The sequence below is a fragment of the Galeopterus variegatus genome, unplaced genomic scaffold, assembly GCF_000696425.1.
Source record: "Galeopterus variegatus unplaced genomic scaffold, G_variegatus-3.0.2 Scaffold653, whole genome shotgun sequence".
In the NCBI taxonomy this organism is placed as follows: Eukaryota; Metazoa; Chordata; class Mammalia; order Dermoptera; family Cynocephalidae; genus Galeopterus; species Galeopterus variegatus.
Genome location: NW_007726764.1, coordinates 55433 through 78229, shown reverse-complemented (window position 1 = coordinate 78229; position 22797 = coordinate 55433). Strand labels below are relative to the sequence as shown.

At 43.9% G+C, this 22797-nt stretch overlaps 1 protein-coding gene across 1 annotated transcript in view; it reads right to left on the bottom strand.

The window, feature by feature from the left end:
* PPM1H (protein phosphatase, Mg2+/Mn2+ dependent, 1H) overlaps positions 1-22797 on the bottom strand; it is a 158942-nt gene that overhangs the window by 125461 nt on the left and 10684 nt on the right. The window contains exons 2-3 of the mRNA XM_008571003.1: positions 9203-9547; positions 148-260 (exon numbers count right to left, since the gene is read on the bottom strand). Coding sequence (XP_008569225.1) covers positions 148-260; positions 9203-9547 — 458 coding nt within the window. The remainder of the gene's footprint in view (positions 1-147; positions 261-9202; positions 9548-22797) is intronic.

Here is a 22797-nt window from a genome sequence, read left to right as displayed (position 1 = left end):
AGAAGACTTATCTTTGTCAACACCTAATCCTAGCAGAGTTATTTTATTTCTAATCATCTAATTTTTTAAGGAAATATAAAAATTAGAAGATAATTAATAATTTGTATGATTAGAAACCAGGAAGAACCAGACAGCTAATTTGCTTACCTGCTATCCCCAGCATTGGCCACATACAACTTCCCCAAAAGGCAAACCACAATGAGGGCCGTGCAGCCACCAGATATATTATATGAACTCCTCTCTCGTTCTATCTGTAGGTCCTGGAGAAGAAAACAAAGTTAGTGCTGGACTGTGCAGGAACAACATGTATCAAAGGCTTTCTAACCCTCACTCCCATGCCACAGTCCTAAGAGTATGAATGTGCTTCAAGAAGGGACAAGAAAATGTTTAGTACTTGTTTTTCTACCACCTAATGTGCATTTCTGGAGAGGACAATGGCATAAAACTGGCACGTTTTACTCGACCATCTGCGGACCAGAGACAGGAAACAAAGGATAGCAAACAGATACAATCAGACAAAAATGAAAAGAAAATGTGAATCATATCCAATAAATATCACAGATTACAGACTGCCTGAGCTGCATGCGGAACACAGGATCGGGAGGCTGAGAACGCCAAATACTACTTTGACCTGATCAATGTTTAACCCAAAGTCCCAAATAGTCTCTTTTATAGTTAGATAAGAAAGGTGTTTTCTATTCAACACAGGCAGGAGTCAATCCATGACTTACACACAAAAGATATATGCTTCTGAACTCTGATCTGACTTCTCTCCTCATGGCTACCAATTCACAATGGTGACACATTCACACTAACAGACAACATTCACTAAGTACTTTCCCTACGTCGGGAAGTGTGCTAAGCACTTCACATACAGAATCTCATTTTATCCTCACAACCATCACTGTTAACCTCATTGTTCAGATGTAGAGAAGTAGGGTAGCCTGCCCATATTTACCTGGCTAGCGTTTGGGTTCCAACCTGGTTCCCTCCTCCAAAGCTTGTATTGTTAGCAGCCGCCTAATGAGGCCTCCCCACGAAATTAAAAACAGATCAATGCTTCTATTGACAGATGCCTTTGTGAAATTTTGTGTTAGCAACAGAAGCAAGGGTTCTGTGATCTCAGAAAAATGCTAGTTGTGTTAGGAAAATACACTGAATGTCAAGCTATAATAGTGGCAAAAATTCCAGTAGAAATCTACTACTGTTGGGGCAGAGGGAAGGAGAATGAAGAGTGGGTAAAAATTTCGGGAAGAGGAAGAAATGGTGCCCTGGCTGATTTTGACAATGCCATTGGCAGAACGAGGGCCAGGACACTTTTGTGATCCTTAGAAACCCAAAGAATTAGGATTCAGCTGCTTCAGCCAGCCTCCTCATGGAAAAGGGGGAGAGAATCCAATAATCCAACATTTACCAGCAACTGCTCTGCTCCAGGGGCCAGGGATGGTAAAACAAAGACAGACAAATCACCAATGGGAAACTGGAAGCAGAAGAGCCCGAGCTGAGGATACAGACTAGAGATAGCATACAGGTGAAAATACAAGGACGGGACCTAGGAGAAACCAGCATCGTGGGAGTGAACTGGGTAAGGGGCAGAGGGGCTGAGGAGCCAGACAGAGGGGCAAGCATGTAAGTGTGTGAGAGGAGGTAGTGTCAAAGTGGGAAAAACTTCAGTAACGGAGAGGAAAGTGGCATCTAAAGCTGCAGAAGGGTCAGGCATGAGCACTGCCTTCAGAGGACTATAATGAATTTTTACATCTCCTGAAACTCTGTATAAATTAGCTTTCTTAAAAGACTGTCATGAGGATTAAATTCGATGGCATGTGTGAGGGGCTGTACTAGCCATCCAGATCCTTCCAGCACCTGGAAGGTCTATGACAGAGAGCAGTGACCTTCTCTTCTCGCATTAGACCGTCAACACCCAACCCAGGCCAGGTAAATGGCAGCTTAATAAATGTCTGTTAGATGGACAAATGAAGAAATTTATTTTAAAATGTCTGGGTTTCTAGATTCTCTCCCTGTCACCTTACTTCTGCCTTAATATGAGAAATGGATTCCACAAGTCACAAATAAAAAGCTTACGATGCAAATGCTCACTGAGATAATAAAGCAGGAACCCACACTACAGTTAAAATGCAGTCAATTGATGAGAATGAGCAAATGCTTGTCAGAACCTGCACAAGAGTGGCTGGAGGCTGGAGGGCGTGGGGAGGGAGGGGGCGGGAACGTCAGGGTCAGGTGCCAGGACGATCTCAAGGAAGTGAAAGAGAGGAGACAGAAAACATCAAGAAGTCAGAAAATTTGTTTGTTTAACCTCCAAATAAATGCATAAAAACAGAACTATCAACCCTGTCTATAATGAAGTTTGTGGGTGAATTTGTTATTATTTTTTTGCATTTAAACAACTCAAGTAGAGTTCATACTATGGTAGGTACATATTTCATTAACTATATAAATTGGTATATAAAGTCCACACTCAATACTACTGTTTTTAATACATTGGAAGGAACTGCTGTAGCTATAGAAACTATCCTTTCACAACCAGAATCAATACCTAATAACTGAATGAAAGACACGTTTTATTAAAAGTTCTTTGGGCACCCAACTGCTTGCATGCTGTTTACGGACTGACACGTGAATGGTGTTTGACAGACTTAATTAGATCACTGGTGCCATCCACAAAGTTCATGTAAAAGAGCGGTTCCTGGCAAAGAATTTCTCTGGGACTCACATCAACAAGTTTATTCTGCATCGTAGGCAGGTGCACTATTTGTCATGGTTTATATCACAAGGAAATCTGGTTACAAAATTATTTAATACTTAGGGGAAAAAAATCAAGGTAAAGTGCTCAACAGTTAAGAGTTTCCCCTACAGCAGAGTTCCTATTTGCCTTTAATTTGGGGGAATCATTCCAGTTAGCTCACTGTTAATTCCTTGCTATGATCTTAAGAGTGTGATTCAATATTTTTTTTCTAGTTGATTCCATTTTTCCTTTCACCTTTTTCTGCATTTCACCTACCTTCCTTCTGTAGCCCTTCCCCCGCCAAATAAGGAATGCTAAGTTTGGCACCATTTTCTCATAGAGACTGGACTAAAGTCTAACTACTTTTTAGACTTTGCTAATATGTGTATATTTTCATTACCCCCCCCATTTGTGTGGGAATACACATGTGCAAACACACACACAGTTTACTTACAAGTGTGCTCTCTACGATCATGGTGACAAGGATTTGAAAGATGTAAATCTGTAGACTTCGTTCCCCTGAAGGATTCACTGACATTAAAACACACTCTTCTGTTTCTCATAAAACTGCGCTCAACTAGAACATACTCTAAAAATAATTGCTTCCCTCCCCTCCTCCTTAGAAGCCAAAATAGCACATTTATTTTTTCCTACATACACCACCTACTCCTCTTTAAAAGATGTTTCACAAAATCTTAGTACTGAAAGGAACATTAAAAGACCATCTGGGTAGTTCTTTTACTATCAGATCAAACATGATAAATGAAGTCAATAAAGATATATGTACCATTGAATTAACTACTCTTCTTCCTCAAATCCTCGACCTTTCAATTAGTTTAAGCTCTTTACACTCCAAGTAAAATATAAATAAAAATATGTAACTATTATTTTTTTTAAACCCTTCAAGTTTTGAGTACTTTTTCACAAATCAATAAAATCATGGGAGAAACTGCCTACTGCTTGGTGCAAAATAATGACTTATTTGGAATATTTCCCCATTTTAGCTGTCAACGAACCCTAAGACATAACTCTAGAGTAACTTACTAGCAAAACACAAGCACATACTACCATGCCTTTCAAGTATGGTCTAAAAGGATCACTTAAATGACTCATAAGTTTCGATTAACAGGATAGTTGATTTATCTGCTCAATCAAGGGTCCTAAAGACCTCTCAAGGCTACTTTCTACTTATCAGGACTGTGTTAATCCTGTGTTGTGTCTGCTTAAATATTACACATAAGCTAGGCACACGTCTAACTTAAAGAATAGATCCAACTTTTAAGACCTGGGATTTTATTTTGCTACTTTTGTTAAAAGGAGGAGAGGGAGCAGAGAAGGAAAAAAGAAACGTGTGTGCAGTCAGACTAATTCAGCAGGAAAGAATTGCAAGAAAAAATTACACTGTCCGGCACGGTTGTAATTTGGTTTCAAATTCCTGCAGATGATGCAACTCCAGGGTCATTCTTTGTTTCCTACCAATTTCAGGTTGCAAAAGGAAAGCAGTATCAGACAGCAGAAGGGAGAGAATGTTGGTTAGTCTCAATAGGACCTGGCAGCTCCCCCTAGCTGGGTTAAAATATGGTTCTGGGCACACTGCTAATAGTGTCAGTCACAAATAATAAGATTCTGCATGGTTTTAGTATCCGGGTCTGATCCTGGTTTATTCTGAGAACAAGGCCATCTGCCAGCCATGCAGTGGGGAAGAAAAAAGCCAATACTGCCTAATTATTGCCACCTGCTGGCTGCTAGTGGAAGCACATGCTTATTCCTTCCTAGGGGAACTTCCTGTTCTAACAAAAACAAAGACAAAAAAAACTCTAGCTTAAATCAAGACAGACAAGCAGGTTCCCAATTTACCATTAATATGCTAATTTAGAAAACACTGGGATTTATAAACTATGAATAATGGTTTTTACAGACAAAGCCATGCTGCCTGGCATTTCCAACCACTCACTCAGTAATCAGATGTATGGTAGTTTCTCAAGTTAAAACACTGCCATTTTTCTCCCTTCCTAATAATTCAACTTCTACGACATTTTTCATTGTGGTGGGGAATCTATACTCATACTGAAAAGGAAATAGGACAGACTTTTGAGATCCTCCTGGCTACATCCAGAACTTAAATCCTGTAGGTGACAGGCTAATCACTGCTGACTTGGTTTCGATTCCTAGGGAGGGCAAAGTCCTCCTGTACCTGTCCTAACAAAGAAATTGACTTCCTCCATGAGTGTGAAATGTTGACTACTCAATTATTTTTTTGGAGGTGGTGAAGGGTAGGAAGTAGGGAGGAGATGTGAAATCAGGACTTAGAAGACATTTCTCTTATTCACATCTATCGACCTGGGCCAGGCAGCTACCTAAACGTAACAGGTGACAACTCTTAGCTGTTAGGCCAGGCACTGTTATAAAGCATTGTTGGGAAGTGGAACTGAAGTCAGTCCCTGAGGTTCTGGTCCTTTAGGAAGCCATGGTTCGTTTTCCACAGTGGACACAGGAGGGACTGGCTACATAGCCTTCTCACTGTGAAGGAAGATTCAAGATGAGACACAATAAGGGGGTCATAAGGTAACTCTGCCTCTGACAACATGTACAGTATTAAACGCCAGTGGTCACCTTCACCACAAGCCTCACGCCGAGGCAGGAAACCCAAGGATCAAAACAGAGAGCAGTGCTCACACACAAGCTTATAGTATTTGATGAAACTGTTACCACCTTCCCTGTGGGAAGCATTTTTTCCCTCTATATTTTGTGAGCAGTACCTACTTTTTCCCAGAAATAGATACTATTTATTCTGGGTTGGTGTTTCTGAACATTTTGAACACATTCTCCCTTTCGGGTAGATATCGACATTCCACTACCTCCTTTAATGTTATTTACAACATCAAAATAAATGAGATATTGCATATTTCTATATTTACATGAAGTGTAACTGCAAATGGGCCCAGATATAAGATCTTTTACTTCTATCCTCTGTGGTCTCTGGAAAATTGCTGATTATAAAATGTAAGCTCAATAATACTTGTGATTGAGAAGAACAAGACAGAGAGACAAAGAGATGGTCCAAAGAACTCTGATTCCACATGGCTGTACTACTATAAATACAGCAAAGCCTCAGTGAAGGAGAAGCTTCAAAGATATTGTAAGTGACATTCTGAATCTCAGGAGGAATGGCTGCAAAAATGTCATCAGTGAGGCAAATTAGAGGCTTAGGCACCAGGCTAGAGGAACTTTACTTTTAGGGATTAAAAGTGGGAGAGAAAGCAAGAGTGCCTCAAAGCTGAAATGCTGTGTGACAATCTTATTTAATACTGAATTTTCCTATCATAGGAGATCAGAATAGCACAAACCCTGCAATACCTAAAGAATACCTAGAAACAGGAAAGCTAGAAAGTAGCTAGCTATTGTGAAAAAATGTTTAGGAATGGCCTCGAAATTCCAAAGCTGACCCTCTCTGAAAGGGTTGGAGTGGAGCCCAACAGATCAGGTTAACGAGATAAGGAAATCAGTTACACGTCAGGCATTTCAAAAAACCAAAGGGTTACCTTGAGACAATGACTCTCAGAAACCTAATTTTGAGAGAGGGAGGAAAGAAAAAGTATTCTGTGTGAGTTGGCAATGGTCTTCTGAGCGATCATTTTGAGAGTACGTGGTATGACTTCTGTGTTGCAGGTTCTGGAGCTCACCCTAAGCAATTTAATTGTTATGTTGGGCATTGTTTCTGTGAAACTGATGTCAATATTTTTCTGAAGTCCCTGATGAAACATAGAGAAAAACAAGATCACCTCTTTCTGATCAAGTGTCAACCAGGGACACTTTTGAGAGTGAAAGGAGACAATATTAATAATTACCCCAAGACAGGTGTCCACTGGCTAAGTCCCCAGCAAAGCAGGAGGTATGGCCGCCCTACCAAGTACCATGAGAACCAAACAACTGATAAATGGTCTCACTCAATAAAGACAACCACATGGGGCACAGTTCAGGCAGGCCACAGGCATGTTGGGGGCTAGACAGACAATGTGGGGAAAAAACCGTGAAGAGGAAGCTGGGGGAGGGGTGGATTAGAGGAGGACAAACATGGAGACCCGCTTTATGGCAAAAAGTTGATGACGTGACACACCAGGTCCTCCACAGGTGGGTCCAGACCGCCTCTCCAATGCACCTTGGATCATTCCTATCCTTGCACTCCATCTTCTAACCACGGGTGGACGTCAGCTGTTGCCTTTGGCCCACCTGGGTTTTCTCTCTAACTTGGTTCTTCACGCGGATGGTTTCCTCAGCCCAGAGCACTCTCCTAGCCCCCTTGTGATCATTCCTATCCTTGCACTCCATCTTCTAACCACGGGTGGACGTCAGCTGTTGCCTTTGGCCCACCTGGGTTTTCTAACTTGGTTCTTCACGCGGATGGTTTCCTCAGCCCAGAGCACTCTCCTAGCCCCCTTGTCTTCACTGCTTTACTCCCCCCCCAACACACAAGCATTGCTTTCCCAGGGAACCCTTCCCTTCACCTCTTAGCAGACTCCCACTTCACCCTGCATCTCCCCTCTTAAGGCTCTTCCCATTTATATTTTACTTGTTTAATACCACCTTTGCCTAATTTGTTCACTGTTCTTTTCCCATTCAGGCCTGCCATATAGTCGGCTCTTGACAAATATTTATTCATTGAACAAATTACATGTGGAAGTGAAGGGTTTTGTTTTTGTTTTTTTTTGCTGGCAACTAAATTTTCAATAAAAATTTTAGGTAATGGACTTGCGAATTAAAAGCTGAAAAAATTTGAAAGACAAGAATGAGGCTCTTTACTAAGTATTTTTCTCAATGAACCTCTTATTTCAAGGAGTTGTTACTAGCAACTCTGAGCCATTAACTGGTGGGAATAGCCTGAGACCATTGTAGAGGCCTGAATCAATGTGACATTGGCCCCTAGTGGATAAAATTGAGAATACAGCAATTCCAAGTAAAAGATGTCCTGTGGCACTAGCAATTATGGAAGGAAATGAAAATCCCAGTCTTCTTTGTTTTTCACTTCTACCACATAAACTGACTTATTTCCCCCCCATTACGGGGAGAGCCCACTGCCAAATTTTTGCCTCAGTTAAATACTTAACATTCTGAACTTCAGTGTCTAGAAACACATTCACATCAGAGCTTCTATGAGAGCCAAGGAATGAGATTTTAGACCAAGCCTGAGTGGGAGTCAATTTTCCTTTCTTGATTTCTTTTTTCCTAAATTATCTTTCCCAGCTTCCTGGTGTTTTCATTGGGATCGCAGGGATGCCAGCTACCAGACAGTCCTGAGCTAGAGGTGCATTTTAAATCACTTGCTAATCAAAAGGTAAATATTATCTGTGTGACAAGGAGAGAAAAGCTAGGACCAAAGAAGAGATAAGTCGAAGAAAGGAGAGGGTGCAAATTTGAGGTGTAAATATACAAACTAATTTTGCCTTATAAACAAATTAGATGACAACGTTCATCACTACTATTTACTTTTCCCTCTCATGAGCACACGACCTGACATCGTCTGATCCTGGAATGTGCAGTGAGTATACACAGTTCTGCTGAGATGCTGCTAGATGCCTGTCTTCACTGAGTAGCTTGTCATCCCTGTTTAAGCTCCAGGCTTTAAGGACACTACCACCCACTCATCTTAACTTCTTTTAAACATCCTTAAATATCTCGTATGCAGGCTAGCATGCAGGAAAGAAAGTCTTCGGAACCCAAATAATTGTCTCAGTAAAAAGTGAGCTGGGAGAGGAAAGAGAGTCATACAGATCACGGCAGAGGATTTGTGCGTTCTCAAGGGTCAGGGGCACGGCTAGCCACACGCTGAGGGCTGCTGTGCACTGTCCCTGTGTACACTCTCAGGAGTGAGGCTGACGGGGCAGGATGTTGAATTCCCTCATCAGACCCATTCAAATTTAACTGTACAAACAAAGCCATGGGCCCAGGTAAAACTGATGATTCTTGGATACTGAGCCTTGGGTCTGTTATCCCCCAGCGGCCACATTTTCAGCAGTGTGAACCCCATTACCAATCGTGGCAGAACAGCTGGTCTCAGATTTGCACAGGCAGGGTACTTGTGAGCACTTGACTAAACGCCCTGTTTCCCCAAATACCTAGACTTCATGCACGTATGTAAAGCAGACGGTAGGCACGCTCACTTTTCAATTAAGTGGATTGGACCAGCTGCCATCAGCAGAGTCTGCTGAAACAGAAGCGATAAGGCCCATACTTAGTAAGCCTGTGGCCTCATGCACTCCTCCTCTCTTTCGCCTTTTAAGTTTTGCCAGCAGCCAAGGCTGGGAACTCTCGCTTGCTGCCAGCTTCTTTGGAGAATGGAAGCTCTGCTATAAAGGGACGGGTCAGGCGGACCCAGGCAGTGAGACCACACACCTGCAGGGAACCGTCCCAGAAGGAAGGATTCGGCTTAAGTGCCGCCGGGGACACTCCAGTGATACCCACCATTTCCTTGAACGCGCTTTCGAGAGCCCCGATGACCAGGCACTCGTGCGGAATCTTCTTCTCGGTGAAGAAGCGCGTGGGTGGGGTGCTGGGGGAGCCGGGGGCCCCCACGCCCCCGCGCAGCGAGGCCGCCCGGGTCAGAGTCCGGCTGTTGGCGGGCGTGTTCTCGGGCTCCTCCCCCAGGCAGGTCGGGGGCAGGACGGCAGAGTTCTTCAGGATGTCCACGATGTCCTGCAGCTGCTCCGTGATGTGGTGCTGCAGCAGGCGCGATGCCACCACCGCGGCCCCGGACCCTGCGTGACCGTCAAACAGCGACCAGTAATGGCAGGAGATGCCCTCGGATTCCTGGCGGGAGGAGGAAACAGGTTAGAGCAAGATCCGCGGTAGCCTCTGCCCAGGACCGTGCAGACACTGCGAGGCCTGTGGGCTCAAAGCGTCCACGGAGCGGGCTGGCTGTGGTCTGCAATCAGTGGGGTCACAGCATGGCAAAAATGCTCAGGAAAGGGTCCCCGGATGGGCCACTGCTGTTTCCAGCACCCAGGGGATGAAGTGGTCCCTGCCTCTCCACCTGGAGGAGGAGCTCAAAGGGTCACACACTCAGCTGCTACTTCCAGGGCAAGATCTATTTTACCTTGGTTCGCAGGCGTTTGCAAAACTCTGTACTATAACAGGTGAGTCTGATGGAGCCCAGCTTTTTTTTTTTTGTCTTTTGTCGTGAGCAGCAATGGATCGCAACCCTCAGTGTCGCGCCCGAACCGGACCAGGACCGGCAACGGGATCGCAACCCTCCGTGTTGCACCCGCACCTTGCTCAGCCAGTGAGCGCCGGTCTGTATGTGGGATCCGAACCCTCGGCGGGAGCACCACTGTGCTCCCAAGCGGCGCACTATCCAGTGCGCCACCGGGCCGGCCCTGAACGAGCCCAGCTTTAACACATAACTCCTCACTTCTCTTCTATTTCACCCCACAGCAGGTTTGGCCTGGAGTCTTTGGACATAGGCCCTTTTTGCAGACTCTCCAAGGAGAGATAAGTAGACCCATTCTTCCCCTTCAGGGTCCTTACACTCTCTGATGATCGCCCCATCTTCCTTGGTCTATGCCCTGAATTTTTTTTTTTTTTTCCTTTTTGTCTTTTTTCGTGAGCGGCAATGGATCGCAACCCTCAGTGTCGCGCCCGAACCGGACCAGGACCGGTAACGGGATCGCAACCCTCCGTGTTGCACCCGCACCTTGCTCAGCCAGTGAGCGCCGGTCTGTATGTGGGATCCGAACCCTCGGCGGTGGGATCGCAACCCTCCGTGTTGCACCCGCACCTTGCTCAGCCAGTGAGCTCCAGTCTGTATGTGGGATCCGAACCCGCGGCGGGAGGGCCACTGCGCTCCCAAGCGGCGCACTATCCAGTGCGCCACCGGGCCGGCCCTGAACGAGCCCAGCTTTAACACATAACTCCTCACTTCTCTTCTATTTCACCCCACAGCAGGTTTGGCCTGGAGTCTTTGGACATAGGCCCTTTTTGCAGACTCTCCAAGGAGAGATAAGTAGACCCATTCTTCCCCTTCAGGGTCCTTACACTCTCTGATGATCGCCCCATCTTCCTTGGTCTATGCCCTGAATTTTTTTTTTTTTTTCCTTTTTGTCTTTTTTCGTGAGCGGCAATGGATCGCAACCCTCAGTGTCGCGCCCGAACCGGACCAGGACCGGTAACGGGATCGCAACCCTCCGTGTTGCACCCGCACCTTGCTCAGCCAGTGAGCACCGGTCTGTATGTGGGATCCGAACCCTCGGCGGGAGCGCCACTGCGCTCCCAAGCGGCGCACTGTAGCAGTGCGCCACTGGGCCGGCCCCAATATGCCCTGAATTTTGAGAACATGTTACCCCCTAGACACAGAGAATACTCCAAGCCTCACAAGACACAACTAATTCAAATCTTCTGTTCTTATTCCTTGCCCGCCTCGGTTCTCTAGCCATCACTCAGCACCTGTTCTCTCTCCCTGTCTTACAGACACGTGCAGCCTGTGTTCCTTCATCTATCAAGGATTTAGTACGTGGCAGTGGGTTTCTAGACAATTCAAGATGAGCATTTTCGAAAACCATGCTTGAATTACACTTGCATAAGATCTTAGCTATAGAACAAAAGGAGCTCAACTATGATGTAATGGGATAAAAAGCCCAGAAACAAACCTGTACTTAAATGGTCAACTAATCTTTGATAAGGGCACCTAGAATACTCATTGGGGAAAGGACAGTCTCTTCAGTAAATGGTATTGAGAAAACTGGATATCCACATGCAAAAGAACGAAATTGGACCCTTACTTAACATCATACATAAGAATTAACTGAAAATGAGTTAAAGACTTAAATAAGATCTGAAACTGTAAAACTCATAGAAGAAAACAGGGAAAAACTCCTTGATATTGGTCTTGACGATGACTTTTTGGATATGATGCGAAAAGCACAGGCAACAAAAACAAAAATAAACAAATGGGACCAGATCAAACTAAAAAGCTTCTGCCTCGCAAAGATAACAATCAACCAAATGAACAGGCAAACTTCAGAACAGAAGAAAGTATCTGCAATCCATATATCTGATAAGGGGTTAATTTCTAAATACAACTCCATTACGAAAAAAAAAAAGCAAATAAGAAAATTTAAAAATAGGTAAAGGACTTGAAGAGACATTTCTCCAAAGAAGACATACAAATGGCCAACGGGTATAGAAAAAGATATTCAACATCAATCCCTTTCATGATAAAACTCTCAGTGAACTGAGAATAAGAGGGACTTGCCCCAATCAGATAAAGGGCATCTGTGGAAAAACTACAACTATTCTCATACTTCATGGTGAAATACTGAATGCTTTCCCCCTAAAATTGGGCAACATGCAAAAATACATGCTCTCACTACTCTGTTAGTATTATATAGGAGAGATCCTAGATAGGCAAGAAAAAAAAAAGGCCTAAAGATTATACAGAAAAATAAAATTGTGTTTATCCTGGCTTTGACCAAGTTGAGTATGATGTGCCGTGGTGTTATTTTCTGTGTGTTTCATGTGCTTGGAGTTTGTCATTCCCGAATCTGTAGTTTTATAGTTACTCCATCAAATTTAGAAAATTTTTAGCCATTATTTCTACAAAAATTTTTTGGTATCCCTCTCTCTTCCTTCAAAGAATCTAATTACACATAATGCTGGAAGATAAGGTAGTTATGGTGGCATTTGTCATTAACTTGTGTTCTTTAAAATTCTGTTTTTATTCAATTTGGTCCTAGGTGCTGAGAGATAAAATAGTCATTTCTTTGTCAACAAATATTTACTGAGCACTTTCTATGTGACAGGCACTATAGTAGGCAGTGGGGACAAAAGACTGGCTGAAAGAGACATCACTCATGGCCTGATCTTAATAATCCAGTGGAGGAGATAGACACTGATAGATAATCACACAAATAAACATCAGACCACAAGTCTGGTCAAGGAGAGGACAAGAAGTTGTTCTTGGTGCTGTGATGCCAGCTTACACATTGGAGAAGCTTCATGAGCATGTGAGGACCAGGCCGAGGGCTGCATGAAAGTTGACGAGATAAGGAGGGGAGGGGAGAGAATACCAGGCAGTAGCAACAGCAGGTGCAAAGGCCCTGTGGGAGGAAGGTGCATGATGATTAAGAGGAGACTAAGGGCCGAGCCCGTGGTGCACTCGGGAGGGTGCGGTGCTGGGAGCGCAGCAGCGCTCTCGCCGCGGGTTCAGATCCTATATAGGGATGACCGGTGCGCTCACAGCGCTCACTGGCTGAGCATGGTGTGGCCGGTCTCAAAAAGGACAAAAAATAAATAAATAAATAAATAAAGAGGAGACTAAACCATGGCCATGTGGCTAATTGGACAAGTGAGACAGGAAAGGAGGCAGGTGAGATGAGGCTGGAGAGGGAGGTAGTGGCTAAGCAACTCAGTCCTTACAGGACACGTGAAGGATCTTGACCTTTAGCCTAAGAGTAACAAAAAGCCATTGATTGAGGTGGGAGTGACAAAACCGATTTATATATATATATTTTTAAAAGATGACCGGTAAGGGGATCTCAACCCTTGGCTTGGTGTTGTCAGCACCACGCTCAGCCAGTGAGCAAACCGGCCATCCCTATATAGGATCCGAACCCATGGCCTTGGTGTTATCAGCACCGCACTCTACCGAGTGAGCCACAGGCCGGCCCCCGATTTATATTTTTAAAAGATCACTCAAGCTATGCTGTGAGGATTAGGGGAGAAGTAAGAGTGAAAGTAAGGATGCTAGTTAGGAGGTAAATCCTGCCTTAAAAAACATTCAGTCAAATTCAGGCAGTAAGAAATACATACGAACAACTAAAAGCACCAAAAAACAGAGGTACAAACAGTAAGAACTCAGGAAAGCAAAGCGGAAAGAACAGTGATTTAAGGTTTAGAAGGTCGGGGTTCTAATCTCATCTTCAACACCAGTCAGCTGAGTAGGAGTCAGTACAAGGTTAGGGAGGCAGTGCAGGTGCTGGGCCTGGCTGTGTCACGCACTAGCTGGCTATTCCTGTGGCTTAACATCTCTTTGCCATGGCTTCCTAATAAGTAAAATGCAGGTGATAATTACCTTACATGGGGGAGGTGGTTTGGAAGGGTTAAATGGTCATTTATGTCAAGTGACTAGCTAAGCAGCATATCTAGAGCACGTGTAGCTGCTGTCATTACCATTACCATATGATCTTGGGTAAGTCATTTTCTGGGCATCAGTTCTCCATAAAATGAGGGGCTACCCTACAAGACTCTCATGCCTCTGCTAACTCGAAAAGTTCTATATCTAAGAAGCATAGATCAGTGTGGGCTAGGGAAGTCAGGGAAGAAGTTGGGACTTGAAAATAGGACATGTAGAATTTGGATGGATGAGAGGAGACATGGAAGGCAGCAGCCAGGCAGCCAGAAGAAAGTAGCAGGTGGCTTAGGCAATGTGGCAGAATCTGTTAGATGCCTACCCAACACCTAGTCTTCCTTCCTTCTCACTACTGATTCTGTCTGGGGCAGTGCCTTGGATTGAGTGTCCCCCTAAGATTGGAACCCGAAAGTAGCAGGTGGCTTAGGCAATGTGGCAGAATCTGTTAGATGCCTACCCAACACCTAGTCTTCCTTCCTCCTCACTACTGATTCTGTCTGGGGCAGTGCCTTGGATTGAGTGTCCCCCTAAGATTGGAACCCCACTGCGACAGTGTTAAGAGGGTGAGAAATCCTATTACGGTAATTGAAAGGTGGGGCCTTAAAGAGGTGACTAGACTGTAGGGCCATGCAGTAGTCAACAGATTAAAAATGGTGGTCATGGGCGTGGTTTGGAGGGCTTTGAAAGGAGAGTGAATGAAGAGGTTAGTCTCTCTGCTCCACCATTTTTGCAATGTGATATTCTGCCATCTCTGTCACCACCACCGAGGCTTTCACCAGCTGTGTTCCCTGGACTTCCCAGCCTCAGAAACTGTAAGCAATAAATTTTGTTTTCTTACAAATTACCCAATTCCATGTACTTTTTTATAAGCAACAGAAATGGACTAATACAGGCAGTGATGTGCTTATTAAAAACACTCACCTCCCAGACTCCCTTGCAATTCTGTGCTGTCATAGGATACACTGGCCTGTGAGCAGCAAGGAGAAGTCTCCTGGATGGAACTTCCAGGAAAGCTGTTTTCCTGATTAAAAAAGGACCAACTCAACCAGCCTGGTCCTCTGCCCTTCACTCTTCCCCCTTTCTTCCTGCCTGGCTCACAGAAGCAACACCTGGAGGTGGAGTAACCCTTTGCAAAAAAAGGGCTGAAAGCTGCAGGCTCAGTATGGCGGAGCAGGAATTCAGAGGAGCCTGGCTCTCACTGTCCTGCTTGGGCCAATGCACAAGCCCTGGACAGTTTGACTCTGGTCTTTGTCATATGGGCTGCGTGACATTTAGATAAGCCACTGTCAGTTTCTGTAACAAGAGCAGGGGACACAGAGAAGAAAGGATGTGCATGTTTACATAGTATCCTGGGACTTGAGGCACACACAGGAAGGAAAGAGGAGTGCAAAAAAAAGTCAGGCACAAGCATAAAAAAGGTTACAGGTAGGTGCATGTGGAAGTGGATATCAACTTGGAATTAAGCTGAACACCCAGGCCAGCATTCTTAATTCAGAGCATCTGTGGATAGGATTCAGGGAGTCCATGAATCTATTTTATTTTCATAAACCTCTGAATTTATCATTTCCTCCTATTATGAACAGAAGGCAACAATGTTATTAGCAGCACCTGTGATTGGTTGCCAGCAGAAATAATGTATTGCCATTCCACATATCCTAAATTGTTCACGCTCACCACTTCGAAATTATAGCAGTTATTAAATCCACCACTAGTTCTTATTATTTTCTGTCTAAATAAAGGACATGATGCCATATTACAAACTTACTTTCAAATTTTTTGATAACTACTTCAATGTAACCATTTCTTTTGTATTTTTATGTTTTTTTTTTTTTTTGCACTTAAAAACTTACTTCTGAGGAGTCCATAGGCTTCTCCAGACTGCACAAAAAGATGAAGGTTCCACCCTCCAGCTCAGCCAAGACAAGGTCCTGCAGGAGATGGGCCTGCTCTCCTGAAGCGGCAGCTCCATGACCCTACCTTACTTCTGACCAAAGGGTGGTTGGCCTTCCTTTATGCAGAAGAAGGAGACGTCAACCAGTTAGTTTGACCAGCCACTGGCCACACCAACCCTGGTGACCAAAGAAGTGATGCAGCTGCAACCCTGGTGTCTGCCAGTCTCCTGGAGGCGAACAGTCCTTCTCCTGGGCTGAACAGCCATCCCAGGAGACAGCAACCTTCCCATCTGGACATATCCTTACGTCTAGGGAAAAGCAGCAAAAGGAAAATATTTCTTGCTCATTACAGTTAACTCCCCAAAGGGCCCAGTGTTGCCCCACTAAAACCTACACACACACAGCCCTTCTGCACTAGACTTAAATTATAACCTAGCAAAAGTCTTTAAGGAAGATGCTGCAGGGGAGGTGAGGAAGGGAGTAGGGGTGGTATCAGTGTCCAGGCACAGATTCTGTCACACCTGACTTTCCAGAGTCATGATTTGAACTAAAGAATATCAAATTTCCTAAAATAATGAGCTACACTGCAATGAAATTCTATCATATTTTTCAAAAGCAACTTTTTTCTGAGAAGTAATCCAACCATTTCCTTCAGCCAGGGAAAGCATCCTATACCTACTGTGACAACACTCAGTTGATAAAATATCTGGGGAATTTTTAAGCAGTCAGTAGGGAACTTGATTAGGGACTTTTGTTGCAAGGCCCAGAAGGGCTCAAAAGTCTCCCTGCAGGAACACCTCTGCACAACAGTGCTATAAATTCTGGTACAACCTACTTGTTTTTAATGCAATTAATAATTCTCACAGCAAAAACTTTAAGACATAAGTTTTCCACAAAGAAAATTTGTTTTTTTTACTCAAGACTGAATGATCTAGTAGCAGTTGATGCTGGGGCCAAGCCCAGACCAATTAAGTCAGTAACTCTCAAGGTAGATCCCCAGCATGGAACGTTTTTAAAGCTCGCCAGGGGATTCTAAAGAGCAGCCAACGTTGAGAATCCCGATCTTAATGGAGGGGCTGCTAAGCAGTCAGGAGATCCATGTTCTAGTCACAAACCTGCCATCATTTCACTGCGTGATCTTGGATAAGTCACATCTCCCTGAACCGTCCAGACCAGTGATGTCCAGCTACATTCCCTGGTTCAGAAATGAGACCTTTAGAAAGAGGATGTGAAGCAAGTGTTTAGTTCATGAGTCCCCTTGACTCACTTAAATCAGAGCAGCACAGCTTTGTCAGTTGTGAACATCAGGGTTTTGCAAAAGATTTTGGTCAAAAGGATTCAAGTGTTTAAAAAATTTTTTTTGAAGGCCTTTGAACTTGATACAACCAAGTTCATCAAGAGAGTTCAAAATCTTCAGTGTACTCTTTTGCCGAGAAACACTAAGTGATTGATACACTATCTGGGGAAATACTTCCACAAAGTGTTCGGGTTCCAGCTCAGCTGTTAAAGTGTAAGAGACCCTAAAGTCAAAGAAACATCCAGTTGTGAGTCTAGAGCACTCTTCCCATCATTTAACAAACCTTATGTAGCAGGCAACATTCTAAATGCTTCACAAATAGTAACTCGCTTAATCCTTACTACAGTACTATGAATAACCACCCAATGAAGTGTGGTGGTTATCCCCATTTTACAGAGGAGGAAGTTGAGGGACAGAGAGTGTAACCTATCAAGTGCACCACCTGTCAAGTGATGCAACTGGGACCAGAGTCCTCTCAGCCATCGCTCCCATGCTATGCTGAACGTCCCCCAGCCCATGTCTCCCTCCCCAGGAGGGAAAGCTTGCCTAGTACGCACAGGGTGACCTCATGCATGTCTTCACTCTGCTACCCGAGTTGCAACCAGAGTGATTTTTTTTTTCTAAAACACAGAATCTGATATTTCTGGCCTGACAACCTGCTCTGTAAACTGGCTCCACCTATTCTAATAGGCAGCCATTAGAGATAGCAGTTTGCAACCTCTGATCTAGTCTGAGATGCTCTACCCACATTCTAGACCTTACTCAAATCCCACTCACGCCAAACTTCAGAACTTGCAGCTCCTCACAATCCACTATTTCCACCTCATTTCTAATTCCTGCCTGTCTGTAAGTGCTCAGCTTAAACATCAGCTCCTCCTGGAAACTCCCCCTGCACTCTGAGCACCACATGGACAGTGGCCTTGAGGGCTGGGTCAGGTGGGGCTAAGACTCCAGAATCTGGCAAGGCAGACTAAGGCGTCTCGACTTTCTGCTTGGGGGTGCTGGCACGATGTAAGCCTCTGCACCTAAGAGTGCCAGGGACGCCAGCTGCAATAAGGAAGCCTGGAATGTCAGAGGCTCACAAGGGACTGTCAAGAGGCAAAGAGGGTCCAGTTAGGGTGGTATCATGACACCCAGAGAGGAGACTAATGACTTCAGGAGATGTTTCAAAGAATAACAGGAGGCTGGAGAGGGCTATATGATGTTTGAAACGTGACCGAGATACTACAGAGAATAAAAATCTATTTTTGAAAGTGGCATGATTAAACAGGATGTGCTGTACACTTATTTTAAAGGGGATAAGGGGACTCTCCCTTCTCTCGCACTCTCTTCTTGCTTCAAAACAATGCCACCAATTGCTATAAGGTAAGCAGGATGGTTTGATGCACAACCTCAGACCCAAGAGCCTTGAGGAATGAGCGTCTCCTCAGGGTCACCCCAGCATCAAGGGCCCCCATCAACATCAGGGGTCCAAGCCAGAAATAAGGCAACAGGGGTGATGAACTGTGAGCCTAAGAGAGGCCTGAGGAATCACAAGTTGTATGAACACGATGCTTTTAAAGCATCTCAAATCTGCAGTTTCACTGCAGACACACCTGTATTGCTTCACTGCTTAGAACCCTCATTAATGCCCTACTGCCCTTAAAATGTCATTTGGTCTCCTGGATGCTGACATGGCTTATGGGCCCTACATGATCTGTTCACTGCTGTCTCTCCAGCACATCTCTCACTCCCTGCCAGTGGTCCTGAGCTTCTCTCATTTCTTCTAAGTCTCAATTACCTCCAGGACTATGACTGTCATGGTTTTCTTCTGCCTGCAACACCCATCCCCAACTCTCTGCTTGCAGAACTACTTATCTTCAGTTTTTGGGCAAAGCATGACCTCCCCCATCGAGCCTGCCTGGACCCCCTCAGCCCGTGTACATCTCTTACAGCTGTGTCTATCACACTGTTGTGGAATTGCCTGCATGACTGTGTATCAGCCCTGCTCACAGAGACTCACGTGTGTCTCATTCACTCTGCTGTTCCCAGTGAGTGCCTGGTAGAGAATAGATGCTCAATAAATATTTACTAAATATACAAAGAAAGGAAGGGAGAGTTTTTTGTTTGTTTGTTTGTTTTGTTTTGTTTTTCACTTGTTTTTATTTTTTCAAAGCAAAATAGCAGCTTGGGAAATAAGGACTTTATGTAAGGCACTTCATATTGGTAAAACCACAGAAGATAACAAACCTAACCTACTTTGGGATTAGGGCTGACTTGATCTCACTTTCTTTATCCAGGACTGTGTCCTCTCAGCTCTCTGAGTCTGGGGTGCAATGCAAATAAACAGCTCGGATCTAGGGTCTGGGAGCCTCAAAAGGGCTCTCAGGAGACCAAAGAGTCATCTTGCTGCCATCTCTGGCTGTACTGGAGTTGCTGAGCCTTATGGCCCTATATAACCAGTATGAAACCCACACACATATTTTCTCTCTCTCTCTCTCTCACACACACTTCTCTCCTAGGCTAAGCCCTGTATCTTTTTAAAAAGGAAAATTAAAATAAAACCAAAAAACCCAGACTCCTTTTCCTGGAGAGATGAACTGTTGAAAACCACAGACTCTCAAAGCTGCAGGTTCCCACTGGCCTTCAGCTCTGCCTGTCTTAGCCCCGGACTCAGCTATTGCCTTATCCTTTCAATCAGTGACTGAAGGGCCCAGGTGCGTGGACGGGAAGCTGGAGAGCTGTGTTCTCCACATGCTTGGCTGGTGAAAAAGTACCAAGGGAGGGACACGAAAGCCACAGCTCCATTTGGTCTTCTCTGCCCACCTCCTCCCCTCACACTGTTAGTCAGTCTAGAAGGAGGAACATCCCCAGTTTGGTGTTAGCTCTGAGAATAAGATTTTGAGTTTACATAGTAAATAAAGGGGGGGGGCAGGTTTTACATTATCTAACAGGCCAAGAACAATTTTGTTACTTGTGTCCACATACCACACACCATGGTTATTTTAATAGTTGGGTAACTTACCAATGTGCTTTCAAATGAGATAAAGCAAACGAATCTTATCTATCTTATGTCTTAACATAAAAAGACCACCGGCCTTAGATGAAGACAAACCTTGATTCTGGAATGTACTACTACCTGATCCTGGGCAAGTGTCTTAACTGCTCTCAATCTCCATTTCCTTATTTAAATATGAAGGATAAAGAACAAGGTCAAACTGGGGCACAGACAGTAAGGACTCATTCATTTAACATGTCCTGGAGTCTCCCCTCCTGTGTGCCAGGCTCCATGCTGGGCACTGGGGATATGGCAGGGATATCATGGTTCCCGAGCTCTTGAAGTTCATGATCTAGAATATGACCAGGTAACCACCAGTGTGATGAGTGTTAGACATAAGAAGTACGTGGTGCCACAGGAGTGGGTAACATGTGTTAAATGTGTAGACAACAAGTATGGGTTATGGGAGGGTAGGGGCAAGGGTATGACTATAACAGGATAGCATGAGGGAGTTATTTGTAGTCATGGAACTGTTCTGAATCCTGATTATGGTGGTGATTTTATGAATTTATGCATCTGTTAAAATTCATAAAAATGTACACCAAAAAAGTTAATTGTCCTGTATAATCATTTAATAAACATGTAGCACTGTGTCCTGCAGACAGGAGAAACAAAAACACTTCAAGTACTGGTAATACCATGCACTCACTATCAAATGGCCTGGGGGGACCCCAAGGAGGCCGGAGGGGTAAGGATCCCCTCAGGAGACCAGCTGCACACTTGAGCTCCTAACTTTCAACTCTGCCAAATGGGCTGCTCATCCCCCCACACCGTGCAACTCCCATTACTTCTGTTCCTCTTAATTTACTTCCCCTATAGGAAGTCTAAGTTCAAAGAGTGTCTCCTGAGCTCCTGCTGTGTTTAACCCCCCCTGACACCACCGTAAAATGGGAACCATTATCCCATTTTTACCAGTGGTGAACTGGGGCATAGCCAGTTTAAGCGACTCTACTGGTACAAGATAGAGGTAGGATTAGAATCCAGTTCTTCAGACTCCAAGTTGAGGAATCTTTCTAACTTCCCAAGACCACGCAACTCTTTGTAATTAATTTCCCTGGCTTCTATTACTCTGTGGCTTTTGCACTTCAGTGCTGCTTGCATTTATTTTAATTTGTCTGTTGCTTAGTCATAATTGCATACATGTCCTGGGCCATCAACTGATGGCTAAGACTTTTCAGCAGTGACCCCACATTACTCTTATGGTAGTATAAGAAAATGTCCATGGGATGTCAGCAGCACAGGACATAAAATTCTACATCTGAAAAATCAAGACACTTCAAATTCAGAGTAACATGCTCTTGACATAATGAATTTTAAAATTACTAATATTTTAACAAATATTTAACCTTGTTTTTGCTCCAGATAAACATGAGTTAAATGTGTACTTCACTTTAAGAAAACCAGTATCAAGCCCTTTCCTGACTTACCATCTAATTCAATTTGGCAGAAATTACATGAGTCACAAAAAATAACTTTGAAGCAGTTTTTGAGCTGCATTCTAAGCTGTTTCATTTACCACCTCCTTCCCCCTACCAAATCAGTCTTATATGCAATTCAACACACACACACACACACACACACACACACAGAACCCCCTATACTCATTTTCAGGAAAACATCTGTGGCGGAAGATTCCAGAAGGTGACAAATTGGGAATTTTATGTGGAGTATACTAACATTTATAAAGCAGATGTATTTCACAGGGCCTAGTTTCCAAAGCCCTGTAGTTTCAGGTATAACCTAACTTTTAAAAATTACATATAGAAATGTTAAGCTTGCAAAAGACAGGAAACTTTCCCCAGGCTAAAGTTTCTGTTATAGATAAAGAATTGTAACACCACAAAATTGCTGGCTCAAGGACAGACATCTTTGGTGCAGGTTAACCCAAAGCTGCTTTATTGTTATGCAAAAATACTGAGGAAACTGCTGTAGGAAAAGATAGTACTTGCTAAGAACAAGCTTTTGTTGGTGGATCAACTTAATCTTTTGCAAACTGCATTATGGAATGTCACTTCATTATTTCGCTGATGTTACCACCTTCTATTGTTAAACTATACTTAACCATAACCCCACCTATGTTTCTTTTCTGTAACTTTCTGGCCTGGAGAATAAATACTGAGAAAGAACCCCAGTCTGGTGTTAATTTCCCAAGGAGGAATGCCTCTCTCTTGAGGGTTCCAGGAAATTAACCCCTTTGGGGTTTCTCACTGCTCAGAAGAAATGGGCTTTGAGTAATCCTTTGCATCTTCATCACCCAGGGGAAGACAGGTAACAAAGAGAGTGCAACAGTTTTAAGTTCACAGTTTCTCTTTCAGCCTTTCTCTAAAGTAGGCCCAATGTTATATCCTTTTATTCTCTTTTTCCCATTTTCACAAACATCTATAATGTCAGAACTTAATGCATTCTAGCTGGAAAAGTCTCCTTCGACCTTTCAACAAATATAAGTCCGCTCCAAACAGAAATTTATCTATTAAACAGGGAGTTAAAATAATTTCAGATACAAGCAGTTGGTGTCCATTCAACTTCAGGTGTAATTACAGCACAGCCAACTAGGAATGTCAAAAAACACCACCCAAAATTTTAGCCCTATTAAAAACGAGCCATATCACGTGCATCCTAACTCTTTGGAACCCAGAGACCAAAAAAGCCGAGGTGAGCAATGAGGTACCCACCCTTCTTAAGGGGCACTAACAAAGATATCATCTCAGA